We start from the raw sequence: 15,055 nt of genomic DNA, 5'->3' as shown, positions 1-15,055 counted from the left end.
ATAACATATTCTTGCTTTAGTGTCGCGCAGTTGGAGCTGGAAACTTTCTCAGATTAAATGTATATTCAATCCTGTGAATCAAGACACCAACACTGATAGTTTGCTCTGGATATTGCTAAGAGCTCCTCTATTGTCATTCTCTCGTGTGCCACGGATTTCCATGGATTAGAGCAACCGATAATGAGTTGACTTGGTGAAATTGAAACCCAAACCATTGGGTGGTCCTGTGAGCACATCCTCTTGTACAACCGCATCGCAGACACTGCATCTTGGTAAGGATCATGGAAACCAACTTGGATGTCATATCTGTTTTAGGTCAAAAGTTTCTGTCAGCATAGCACACAAATGTAATAAACACAGTTGAAGCAAATAACTACTAAGCCAGCCACTAATTCAAGCTCCAAGAAAACAGCAGTGACTGAACAATATAAAGTACATGCCCAATGAGAATATTATGGATAAACTTGACTGACAATAATACAAGAGAAGATAAATTTACAAGTAAAGAAAATATGAGAGTGAGCAAGTAACTTGCCCTAGATAAGTCTTGGTTAGATATTTCAGAGAGTGACTGACGAAATTGGTCTTCATCAGGGGGCGATACGTTGCAGTATCTCTGCACAAAACAAAAGCAAGACATGAATAGAGGAATGCATCTCGTGTAGAAAAGATCTCCAAGGCATACACAAATAGCGTCTTCATTTACCCAACTTGACAGACAAATACAGAGAATGTGAACAAATGATATGATAGTTCTTACTTTTATCTTCATCTCTTATGGACATAATTGCTTGATATTGAACTCATGATACAACCAAATAAATAAATAAAAAAAAGGGCAGCCTGGTGCACCGGGGAAGGCCGGACCACAAGGGTCTATTGTTAATTATCTGTCTATAAGTTCTAACTTCTTGATAATGTAGGAATTCAATACCAGCACCAGCAGAGAAGGCACAAGTTTATTTGGATGGAAGGATTAAGTACCATCATTTGGAGGAACTTCCCAGGAGGACCTAAAGGGGTGGAAATTTTAGGTGCAACAAAGAGGGATATTTTACGTGTTACCTAAATGAGTAAATAAGAAAATGTGGCAAAGGCCTCGGAGAAATACTAGGCTTCTTGACATCAGTACCTGATTAAGCGAGTTAATAGGTCCATCCTCAAGAACAGACCTACTTTGACGTAATAAGCATAAATGTTCCACCCACAACAATAGTCAACTATAAGCTACTTTCTTTTTCTTTTTAATAGCGGTGTTGTCTAGGCCAAATTGTGCACACCTTGATTATTCCACCAGGTAACTAAGTACTCTTAAAGAAGCATGTTATGTCAAAATTATGGAAAATATAACCATTAATGTTAATGCATGGCAGTCAATGGATACACATAACAGGCCAAGCCTGTGATCTGGACATAATACAGGATTTAAGGTTCCTAGAAAATGATTTTCATTTATTAGAAAAAAAATAAAAATAAAATTACCTTAGAAGACGATCAGGATAAGATATCTTCAAGCAATGCAGGTGTTTCTCAAGGTTATGGCCCACAAGTACTCTACGAAGTGGCTCTACGCTGTAAAGAATCTGCTGAATTCTCTCCCGGACTTCATTCAAAGGCATGGTATCTTGTAGAGTTTCTTCTGTTATACCAGTAATTTCATACCTGGCACACAATGATGAGGAAGTATGAAAAGGTGTGATACCAAAAGCGTCATCTTACACTATAAATAGATATGTTTATTTGCCAGAAGATACCTATAATCAACCACAGGAGTCTGAGGTAGGACATAAGTGTGAAAAATAATCTTTTCATCTTTGTCAACTAGCATACCCTTGCGCAAAGTTCTTGTGACAAATCACCTTCAACCATTTCACAATCTATGGCAACTACTTCCTGACCTCTTATGTTGTCCATATCATCTTCTGAATGATGCATCTCCATTGACTCATGCAAGAATTATACATACACATTCCAACAACTAAACATACATCTAAACTATCCTAAATGTAACTGATTCTTGTGAAAGCATTGAGGAAAGAACATTCATCAACTCACAATGGGTTGAGGAGTGGTAAGATGACACACTTCCTTATGCTCGTTGAGAGAGTCCACGCTGCTACAGATTTTCAGACACAAAATGCAGCTTCTTTCAGCAAAGATGCTTGAACAGTTCACTTTGGCCAATGGACCTGAATATTAAAGTGAAAAAGCAACTTAGAGATCATTTACATGTAAAAAAACATTCATTGTCTAAGCACAACAACTTGCCAGCAATGTGCTCCCTTAGTGATTCAAATGATTTGCAATGTTTGTTACACACACCGCATGTAGGGTCATGAACCGAATGATGAGATGTTCGCATATGTTCAATAATATGCTCCTTCCGCTTGCACTGCTTGTAACAAGCTGGACATTTGTGCCTGACATCACATAAGAAAGTTGTTATGCCTTCAAATAAAGAGCAAATAAATTTCTGTACTTATGAGGATTCGATATGGGGTTGGAGGAGTAATATCAACACATTCAATAGACGGCTGTGATTGGAAGTTGCTTAATGAGCTTGGAGGGCTATGATGCTGCCAGCTCGGACGAGGTTGTTATAAGGTTAACAACCAGAAAATCTAACAGATCAATTGGTATTTTCTCGTTTCTCCTCTCTCTCCAGATTTCTTCCTTCTTCTTCTCTTTCAGTCTAAATTCTTGTCCTTTTTATCTTCTACTGCAGATCTCAAGCTCATCTATATATGGCATCCCAACAGATTAGTTCAATTCAGTACTCGTACTAGACCAACCACTTACAGGTTGAGTCCAGAAGTCTATGAACATAGGAAGAACTACCAGCTTTGTTTCAGATGTGGAGATAAGTATGCTCCAGGGTATAAATGTAAAAATAGGCAGCTGAATTGCATCAAGGGAAGCAATAAGATGAGCAAGTGGCATGGGCAGCACCTACTGAAACTACTAAAATAGTTGAGGAGGAAGCCCTAATTGATGTGGTAATTGAAGTGGAAATCCAACTAGAGACGCAAGAGGCTATTTGTCCGAGTGCCTTGGCTGGCAATCACAATAGGGTGAATACCATTTTAGTAAGGGGAATAGCTAAGAATAGAAGTCTAATTGTGTTGGTGGATTTAGGAAGCACTCATAGCTTTATTGACTCCCAAGTTGTGATAAAAACTGGTTATGTGGCAAATTATAGCTCTCCTATACCTTTTATTAAAAAAAGGGAAAAAGGTCTGATATACTCTCAACTTTGTCATTTAGAATTGATATATTCTCGCTATGAAAGTGGCTCATATATACCCCTACTTATATACAAATGGCTCACATATGAGTATATTTAATCCTCATATATATATATATATATATATATATATATATATATAAAATCCCATATGAGTATATTTAATCCTCCTCAAGCATATATATTTTTTTTAACATTTTTTTTGTTTCAATGACTAATTTAGATTTATAATTTTGATGGTCAAATTTATTTATGTTTCACTAATATTCTTGTAAAACTTATTATAGATGACCAAATGTTTTTCTTCAAATACAAAAATTAAATTACAATATAGACCAAAAAAAATAATTTTAAATTATAATATAGCCACAAAAAAATAGTTTTAAATTTTTTTCTTTACACTAAGGAATGAAAGAAAAAATAAAATAAGAATAAGAAACTCAAATAATTATACTAAAAGAAGTCAAAAAATAATTTATGTATAAAATAGATTAAAATATACCTTGTACTTTGCTAGAAGAATCATATATACCCCTAAATAATTTTTAAGAAAATTAAAAGTCAAAAATATAAATTTAAAACTAACTTTTTCACTTCCGTTAAATGAAGGGTATATGTGAGCTCATTTTGTAACTGTAGGGGTATATGTGAGCCGTTTGTATAACGGTAAGGGTATATATGAGCCACTTTCATAACAAGAGGCATATCAGCTCCAAATGACAAAGTTGAGGGGTATATCAGGCCCTTTTCCCTTAAAAAAATAGCTCTCTTATTAGGGTCACTGTTGTTGATGGTAACTATATGTTGGGTACATCTACATGTACTAGTTTCAGCTGGAAGATGGGAGGGAAACCATTCAGAGAAGATCTAAGAATTATCAAGTTGGGAGGGTGTGATATAGTCCTAGGGAATGACTGGATGAAAAAATACAACCCCACCAAGTTTGACCATGAGAAGAGGAGTGTCACTATTGGCAAGAAGGCCAATAAAGTGGTGTTGCATGCTATTCCAGAAGGGGGAAGTATTCACATAATCAACAGTGGTACAATTAATGGGAAAACTGATCAGGAAGGGTCAGACTTTGATGGCTCACTTGTTCATAGTCAGCATGGACACAACTACTGAGCAAGAAACCATTGAAGAACTGATAAGAGTAGTGTTACAACAATTTGAGGATATCTTTACCGAACGTAAAGGTTTACCACCAGTGAGGAGTTTAGACCACTCAATTCCATTGAAGCCTGGATCATCACATGTTAGCTTAAGGTCTTACAAGTACAATTACTTTAAAAAAAAGGAGCTAGAGAAACAAGTGAAGGATATATTATCACATGGTATTATTCAGCCCTTTCAGTTGCCTTTTTCTTCACCTGCATTGTTAGTGAAAAAGAAGGATGGACTTGAAGGTTATGTGTAGATTTAAGAGGGTTGAATAAGGCTACGGTGAAAGACAAGTATCCCATACCCATTGTAGATGATCTATTGGATGAGTTACATGGTTCAATGCTATTTTCAAAAGTGGATTTAAGAGCTGGTTACCATAAGATTATAATGAAATTTGATGATGTGTTTAAGACAACATTCAGAACATATATCGGGCACTGTGAGTTTAGAGTGACGCCATTTGTGCTTACCAGTGCCCCAACTACATTCCAAGCTCTGATGAACCAGGTATTTCAAACATTTCTCAGGAAATTTGTGCTAGTTTTCTTTGATGATATCTTAATATACACTCAGTTTCTTAAGGACCATGTGAAGCATGCTACTACTGTTTTTATGATATTGAGGGACCATTCACTTTTTGCTAAGAGATCCAAATATTCATTTGGTCAGTCCAAGGTTGAATATCTTGATTATGTCATTAGTGCTCTTGGGGCGGTAGCTACTGATCCTGAAAAGGTAGTGGCTATGGTGCAGTGGCCTAGACCCTCTTCCTTGAGAGCTTTGAGGGGATTCATAGGACTGACAGGATACTACAGGAAGTATGTGGCCAATTATGGTACAATATGTAGATCATTCACTAACCTCCTCAAAAAGGACAGTTTTAATTGGAGTGGTGAGGCTAAAACTGCTTTCCTGACTCTCAAGAAAGTTATGTATAACATCCTAGTCCTTGACCTACCAAATTATTTTCAAGAATTTGTAGTTGAAACAAATGCAAGCCACTTAGGAATTGGTGCAGTTCTCATGCAAAAGGGGAGGCTGGTGGCCTATTTTAGCAAAGTATTGGCCTAGAAGAATAGGGGCAGGTCCATTTATGACAAGGAGTACATGAAATTGCTTAGTTCCATAGACAAGTGGAGGCATTACTTACGTTATAAGCATTTTGTCGTAACAACTGATCACCACAACCTGAAATACTTACTTGATCAGAGAGTTACTTCAGCAATCCAGCAAAAAGGGCTTACCAAGTTGTTAGGCTTAGACTATGAAGTTAAGTTTAAGCGAAGGGCTGAGAACAGAGTTGTTAATGCTCTTTCCAGACAATTTGAAGGGGTGCAAGAAGAAGAAACAATTTCCTTGCATGCTAAATTACAAGCTATTAACTACCAGTTCCAACTTGGGTGCAAGACATCACAACCAGTTATGGAGGTGACACTTTTGCTTCCGATCTTATTTCTCAGCTAGTGGTAGACTTAGAAGGTCCTAATCTGTTGCACTATCAATCTGGGATCTTGAGGAAGAGAGGAAAAATCTATGTGGGATCTACTGGCACACTAAGACAACAACTACTACAAGTTTTTCATAGCTCTCCATTAGAAGGCCATTCAGGTCAGTTAGGCACACTTAAGAGGTTATCTCGGGTTTTTTATTAACCTCTTATGAAACAAATGATACTCAATTATGTAGCAGAATGTGATATCTATCAGAGGAGTAAGGATGAGAATATAGCATATCCTGGTCTTCTTCAACCACTTCCTATTCCCAACCAAACATGGACTCATGTCAGTATGGATTTTATAGAGGGGTTGCCTCAGTCTTAAGGAAAATATGTCATTTTGGTGGTAGTTTCCAGGTTCACAAATTCAGCACATTTCATAGCCATAACTCATCCTTATACTGCAATTATTATGGCTGATAAGTTTTGGAAGACGGTTCAGACCTTACATGGTACCCCTACATCTATAGTCATAGAAACAAGGTGTTTCTCAACAATTTTTGGCAAGCTTTGTTCAAACTAAAGGGGATCAAATTTTCCAATAGTACTTACCACCCCTAGACAGATTATCAAACAAAGAGCGTGAATAGGTGTATTGAAACTTATTTGAGGTGTATGACTAGCAGCAAACGATGCTGCCAACTCGGACTAGGTGGTTATAAGGCTAAAAACCATGAGAGAGAGAAACTAACGAATCAATTGGTATTTTCTCACTTCTCCTCTCTTTCCAGATTTCTTCCTTCTTCTCTTGCACTCTAAATTCCTCTTCTTCTTATCTTCTACTGCAGATCTCAAGCTCATCTATGACATCTCAGTAGAGTAGTTCAATTTAGTATTCATATTTTCATTCTTAGTTGTAATAGTTTGAATGTATTACTATAAACTAGAAAATTGTCCCAAAAAGGTTGTAGTTTGATTTTATTCTTAGTTTAGATCTTGACACAAACTAAATCAAAATTCTACCCCCTCACATAGGAGAGGCAAAATCAAATTCAATCCACCCAATCCTTTCAAGTTGGGTCAGGTTATTGATCACCAATTGAAAATTGAGTTGATATGTAGTTCAAATGAATCATGAGAAATTTTGTCAAAATATTTTTTAAAAATAAATAATGATGAAAAAAATTATTGGATACTTAAAAGTCATGAAAAAGACAACAACAACAACAAATAGAGTAAAATCACACAAAGTGAGATTCAGGGTAAAACTTATAAAAAGGACAAATAAAACAATTCAAACTTAATAAGAATGGGATAGATTGGGTTATAATCCGCATTTTAGCCCATTTGCCACTTCTACCTCACATGTAGAACACTTTAGTTTAGTTGTTGCAAGATTATGTTTTTACTCCTTCCCTCCACAACCAAATGACAATTTCACAGTATAAAGGTGAATGCATCTAATTTTCAGTGGGAATTGGGTCTTTGATCTCTTTTCCTAAAGAAAAGAAACTATAAAATCCCAACTTTTTACCATTAAAGTCATTTTAAAAGGTCTCAAAAAGCCCCCATAGAAGAAATTGTTTGAAATAAGTCATATAAGAGTTAAAGATTCATAACTTAATAAGAAAAAAACTCACATGAAAAAGTTGTACTAATATTATATGATTTCAAAGTTCCAACAGTACCTTGTAGTGGAGAGGGGTTGCAGAGGAATTTGTGAGGGTTCCACTTCCACGTATTGATTGCCGATGAATCTGATACTCCAATTAAAGCAACAAAATATTGGTTTCTTAGTCTCCACCATATAATATATATATACACATTGAAAATTTAATGTGGAAAATCCAATCTATATACACTTGAAAAAAATGAGATAATATATCGAGGTGAACTCATATCTAAATTTTGAGACTATTTAGAAGAGATTTAAATTGGTTGGAATTAGGAAAAAAGAAGAAGCTATTGTGTACATGATTATGTACTATTTGCACAATATTGATGTATACTACATAACTAATTTATACAATATTAATTCATTACATATATATGCGACCATTTTTATTAATATAATTTTTGTCACTTGTACAGTTACATAAGAAGCCCTAACATTTTTACTTTATAAATTCTAGTTTTTAGAATTTCAAATTCTAATAATAGAATTTTAAACAAAATATTTGTTAATAATTTTTTTAAAACACAAATAAACCGCTTGAGCAAAAATTACGGCCAAATTCATATTTGAACTTCTAAAATTGTATATAAAATTATTCTAGAACAATATGACATGTCACGTGAATATCACATTGAAGAAGCTCCTTTAAAAAAATTCAAGTAATAATACTAGAGTCGTCAAAATAGCTTGGCCATGAGCCAACCAACTACTTAGTAGGGTTGGGTAACGATTCACACTCTTAATAGCCTAAGGTTTAAATCATTCAGATTCACACTTTCATAAAATATAAACATTGAGGCCATTAAGAGACATTTTTGTGTGAATAATTTTCAGCATTACAATCACTATCATCATTGTCAACTACCAACAATCCTTGCCACCACAACCACTAGTTGCTACCACTATCACTGTCAACCAATATTGTCAATCGGTACCATACTTATCATCACCTCCGCAATCACTATTACCCACTATCACCACTAATAACTATGATCAATCCCTACAACAACCACCTCTACTATTACAACTAGCACCATCGTCAACTACTAAAATTAATCAACTCTACAATCACTAATACCTACTATTTATAACATCAATCACCACACCACTAACTATCTCCACCATCATCACTAGCGAACTAAATATTTTATATCAAAAAATAATTTTGCTAGATTGAATATATATATATATATATTAAAAAATTTAATTACTTTTTATTTAAATTGTATATATATTATATAAAAAAAATAAAGTATGAATATTTAGGTGTTGTAGACAAATCGTTTTAATCACTTTGTTTTGATCTAAAGACAATATTTAATCATTCAAATTCGCATTTAGATATCCTCATCTTATTGCATATAAATAGTGCATAAACCTTTTTAAAAAAAATCATTTAGTGAAAATCTTTTTTTTTCTCCTATCGATTTTCTCTCAAACCCTACCAAAGATCTCATCATCTTCATTTGAAATTCACTTTATCATTAATACATAAATAAAATAACAAAAATATGATATTTATAGTTGTATATGAAATTTTGGCTAAAAATTGGACGTTTGATTTTATGTTGTCCTCCAACCATTTTTTATTTCTTTTCGTAAAATTGCCCAAATAGAGAGCAATGCCTTTCAATCTCTTCAAATGTAGAATTTTTCAGCAACTTTCTCTTTAGACGTGTATAAAACTCTATTTTCAATCTAGTAATATTTGTTCTGTATATCGCCAGACAAACATAAAGGGTATTAAGTAGCACATATAATATAAGTACTAAGTTTAAGTATCTATAAAAGATTCAGGAAAGACTTTTTTACTATTTTTAACTTAAAAAGAGTAAATGTTAGCTAAACCCTTGACCTTTTGGAGTTGAAATTAATATGTTTCATGGTCATAATCAAAACTCATCTTAAAAAGGAAAAAAAAATCATCACAAATATAATTCATTTTTAAGGTCTAGAACTAATCCAACATAAAAATAATTTTAGAGACACTTTTATATCACCAAGAAAAACAATACAATCAACTTTTTCAAGTTAAAATATTTTAAATTTATTTAGTAAGCTGTTGCCAGGTGGAATGATTCATTCAACCTGAATCAGAATAAATATGTTTTCGAACCTTCTCTTTAAAATTCAAAGTGGATATTCCTGCGCGAATCTCAACAATTACTTGTTCTGATTCTACGGCCTTGTTTCGTAGTGAATTTATGGATTTGAATACTTCTAACACTGATTTTTTTTTTGTAAATTCAACTAAACTAAGAAAATTAAATAATAAAAACAATAAACTTTTCAAGTAAAAAAATGTGAAGTTCTTTCAATAATTAAAAAGATAATGATTTCCCTAATTATTAAAAGAAATCTGCAACATGTTAATTATAATATCGTTGAACTATTCTTTATCAATCGCGAGTCTTAACATGTCACAATTATCTCTCGATCAATTATAGTAAGTTTTTGGTGTTCTTCTATCGAACTAACCCTAGCTAGTAATGCAAACTACTCCCAACACCACGTCAAAACTTCATTATTTTTAATCCTATTTTTAAATCTAGCAGTTAATCTCTTAATAACGTAGAAGCGACATTGATCAACTAATATATATATATGAGGGAGATTCGAGTTGGTCGGGATTAGAAAAAAAAAGCAATTGTGTACATGATTATGTACTATTTGCACAATATTGATATACTACATAACTAATTTATACAATATCAATCAATTTTATATATATATATATATATATATATATATATATATATATATATATATATATGCAACCATTTTAAATTAATTTTTTTTTGTCACCTATACAGTTACATAAGAAGCCCTAACATTTTGACTTTATAAATTCTAGTTTTTAGAATTTCAAATACTAATAATAGAATTTAAAAAAAATATTTGATGATAATTTTTTTTAACACAAATAAATCGTTTGAGCAAAAATTACGGCCAAATTCACATTTGGACTTCTAAAGTCGTGTATAAAATTATTCTAAAACAATATGACATGTCACGTGAACATCACATCGAAGAAGCTCCTCTAAGAAAATTCAAGTAATAATACTAGTTATAAAAATGGCTTGGCCATGGGCCAACCAACTACTTACGATTCACACTCTTAATAGCCTAATTACGGTCTAAATTATTCAGATTCACACTTTCATAAAATATAAACATTGAGGCCATTAAGAGGTATTTTTGTGTGAATAATTTTCAGCATCACAATCACTATCATCATTGTCAACTACCAACCATCGTTCCTATGGCGACCACTAGTTGCAACCATTATCGTTGTTCAACCAATATTGTTAATCGATACTATACTTATCATCACCTCCGCAATCATTATTAGCCATTATTACCACTAATGACCATGATCAAATCCTACAAAAAGCACCTCTATTATCACAAAAACCATAGTCAACTACTAAAATCAATTGACTCTACCATCACTAATACCAACTATCATGATCACATGAGTTACCACACCACTTATTATCTCCACCATCATCACTAGCGAACATACATATTTTTATATCAAATAATATTTTCGTTATATTGGATTTATATATATAGATATTCAAATATTTAACTACTTTTTATTTAAATTGTATATTTATTATAATTAAAAATAAATAAAGTATGATATTCAAGTGTTGAAGACAAATTTATCATTTTATTTTGATCTAAAGACAACATTTAATCATTCAAATGTGCGTTCAGATATCCTAATCTTAATGTAAATAAATGGTGCATAAGCCTTTTTAAAAAAAAATAAAAAAAATCATTTAGTGCAAATCTCTCCTTTTTTTTCTTTTTTATACCAATTTTCTCTCAAACCCTACGAAAGATCTCATCATCTTCATTAGAAATTCACTTTATCATTTATACATAAAGAAAATAACAAAAATATGATATTTATAATTGTACCTGAAATTTTTGCTAAAAACTGGACGTTTGATTTTATGTTGTTCTCCAACTATCTTCTTTTTTTCCCCCGTAAAATTGCCCAATTAAAGAGCAATGCCTTTCAAACTCTTCAAATGTAGAATTTTTCAGCAACTTTCTCATTAGGGCTGTATAAATCTCTATTTTCAAGCTAGTAATATTTGTTCAATGTGCCATCAGACAAATATAAAAGGTATTAGGTAGCACATATAGTATAAATACAAAGTTTAAATAACTATAATAGATTCAAGAAATAACTTTTTTACTATTTATAACTCATAAAGAGTAAATGTCGGTCAAACCCTTGACCTTTTGGAATTGAAATTAATATGTTTCATGGTGTATTCAAAACTTGTCTTAAAAAGGAAAAAAAATCATCACAAATATAATTCAAATTGGACCCAACCCAAACTATTTATTCTTAATAATAATAGAACCATGACCCAAACTATTTACCCGCTTACCCCACTTTTTCTCTTCTTATTTTATGCATGATGTCAACATCACTACTATGAATTAATCCTCTGTGATACTCCGTCGGTATATTGATACCATATCGGTATCATATAAGACTAAGCTTAATCCTTTGTGATACTCTGTTGGTATATCGATACCCTATTGGTATTATATGGGATTTTATCTTTTTTTAAGAAATAAATAAGAAACGATCAAGAGAAATTATTAAAGTCACAATGTTATTTATTAAACTCTAAATTAGTAGAAAATATGTTCTTTGTGATACTCCATCAGTATATTGATACCATATCGGTATCATATAGGACTGAGCTTAATCTTTTATGATACTCCGTCAGTATATTGATATCCTATCGATATCATATAGGATTAGACACTTTTTTTAAAGAAATAAATAAGAAACAATTATAAGAAAGTCACAATCTTATTAATTAAACTCTAAATTGGTAGAAAATATATTCTTTGTGATACTCCGTCGGTATATTAATACCATATCAATATCATATAAGACTGAGCTTAATCCTCTATGTTACTCCGTTGGTATATTGATACCATATCGGTATCAACTAGGATTTGACTCTTTTTCTTTTAACAAATAAATAAGAAATAATTAAGAGAAAATTATTATAGCCACAATCTTATTTATTAAACTCTAAATTGGTAGAAAATATAATTTTATGTTTTTAAATTAAAATATTGAAGAATTGAAACATTCATCAATGATACCATGGCATTATATAGATATATCGTAATGGTATCCTGGATGGTCGAGTAATTTCATCGAAGGGCTAAAACAAATCTCAATGAAAACATTGTTCAATTACTCATTGATACCACCAGAGCATATTATACTATGATGGTATCAAGAACGAAAAAACAATATTTCAATGAAGATACTGCTCAGTTATTGTTTGATACCATCAGAGTATATTCATATACTGTGATGATATGAGAGAGGAAAAAGAGGCGGGTGCTGACATCACCATGACGTCAACACCCGAATAAAAATAGATATATGTCATTTTAAAATAAAAAGGAGGTATAGAGGTAATAAGCATTTAAAAGTAAACATTTTACTTTTTTGGGATATAAATGTTCTTTTCCAATTTTAATTTGGACTCAACTATATCTAACTCTAGTAATTTAGGTAAAGTAAATACTATTTTTGTATAAAATTGTAATAAAATCAAAGTCCTAAATATTAGTGTCACAATCCAGACCGTCGTGATTGTCACCACACTAACACTCCGGTGGGAGAACCACTACTACAACCCAAACCAAGCAACATAATATAAAAACTAAGGCATTTAAATCAAACACTAGGGAGATAAAACTAGAGTTCCCATAAACTCTAACAAAAGTCTAACAATAATAACTAACAATGCGGAAGAATAACCTAGAACCTGAAAGTCAATGTATCAAAACATCTAAAGTTCAACAAGTCTAATCAAGAAGGGATACAACCCATACTAATGAACTAACTAAAACAAATGTCTAAGTCCAGAAATGGTGGACATAGACGAAAGATAATCCTATGGCAGCCCGGAAGAATTGGCTCACCCTTGAATTCGAAGCGACGATCACTGATCTCCTAAGCGAGGTCTGTCAATAGCCTCTTGAAAATGCCCTGTACTCAACAAAAAAAAAGCAAGTGCAGAATCAGTACACAACCACAGTGTACTGGTAGGATCACACGGCTATCCTACTAGTGCAACATAAACAAGTCAAACAACATTATAATCACATGCATATGTATCAACATATACAACATTATCAACATTTACGAACAACGAGCAACTTCACATTTTATATCAAATCATTGGTCCTCTCATGGAACCCAAACCCAAACATTTAGCATGCCAAAACGTGGCAATCGATCCCATTTTTATGCCGGAACGTGGCAACCGATCCAAGTTAGATATGCCGAAACGTGGCAACCAATCCCATTCACACACCACAATCACAATCACAAGTATATCATCAAGATCATACATTTAAGTCATGATTTCTTGGCATTCATCAATTATCTATCTTATTTACAACAAGTGTGATCAACATTGCAACATTCATACATATATATACAAGCATCATAATGAAGCAAGAACAAACATACATCACACAATCATAGAATCACAACCATCAGCTACTTCGAAACAAACTTGAAACCCTAAGAAACTTGATCCTTCCCTTTCCGAATTCGTTCCACTTGTTCTAGGTCTACAAATCAATATAATACGAGAATTAATAAATAATCGCTAATTACCTGAATTACTAACAATTATGTGAACCCTAGATCAAACCCATGATCCCAATTATCCAAATTAGGGTTGTTTCCACCATATAATCTATAACAACCCCCCCAATAAATATCACCCATTCTATTACGTAGTGAAACGCTTACCTTTAGCCTCAAGAATGGTGAAAAACGAGTAGGAGTCTCCTGGGGTTAGTTCCTTAGCTCTAAAAATCAAAAAATGCATAATGAGGTTGTTTAGGGGTTTATTAACGACTTTAATTCGTGTCGGGCCTGCCACAACAGCCACCACCCCGACACAACGGCGACACCAGCGCGGCAAAAATCCCCGCCAAAGCGAGACAGAGAGCTATTTCAAGAATTTCATAATTCCATTTTAGAACACACCTCTAACCCACGACGCTTAGTAAATACCCTTTACGCTAAGATTTATTTCGGGAGTTCTACTTGCCCTAATTCAATTCTGTAAAGTCGTACGGATTCCTTAACGAGTTATCTAACTACTCATGTAATCAAAATCATAAATGATTCACCCGATTGTTACCAGGTTTCCTTACAACTTAGTGCCTCCGATTTCATCCAAATCTGGATAAGGTTGGGAAAATCCAAATACTACAAAAAAGTTTTCCAGCCCCAAATTTCCCCTCGTTGGCTTTTCTATAACGACGATAACACGTCGTTACAATAGATGCCAATTTACCCATCACTCGTCCCCGAGTAACAAAACTTAGGAAAATAGGCAAAATAAGGAGTGAAGTAGTAACTGAATCGACGAACAATTGGGGATACTTGTCTCGCATGTTCCTCTCGGTTTCCCAAATAGATTCCTCAACTGGACGATGCTTCCATTGAACTTTCAGG

The 15,055-nt window shown here is 33.2% G+C and overlaps 1 protein-coding gene across 1 annotated transcript in view; it reads right to left on the bottom strand.

Moving 5' to 3' along the window:
• The window catches only part of LOC125818921 (RNA exonuclease 4-like), an 84,767-nt gene continuing 69,712 nt past the window's right edge, over positions 1 to 15,055 (bottom strand). Inside the window, exon 7 of the mRNA XM_049498435.1 lies at positions 1 to 306. Within this exon, the coding sequence (XP_049354392.1) occupies positions 66 to 306 (241 nt within the window). The 3' untranslated portion in view covers positions 1 to 65. The remainder of the gene's footprint in view (positions 307 to 15,055) is intronic.

The sequence above is a fragment of the Solanum verrucosum genome, unplaced genomic scaffold, assembly GCF_900185275.1.
Source record: "Solanum verrucosum unplaced genomic scaffold, falcon-dt-bn FXZP01000267.1, whole genome shotgun sequence".
Lineage (NCBI taxonomy): Eukaryota > Viridiplantae > Streptophyta > Magnoliopsida > Solanales > Solanaceae > Solanum > Solanum verrucosum.
Note: the sequence above shows the minus strand (reverse complement) of the source record. Positions and strands in the feature narration are given on the sequence as shown.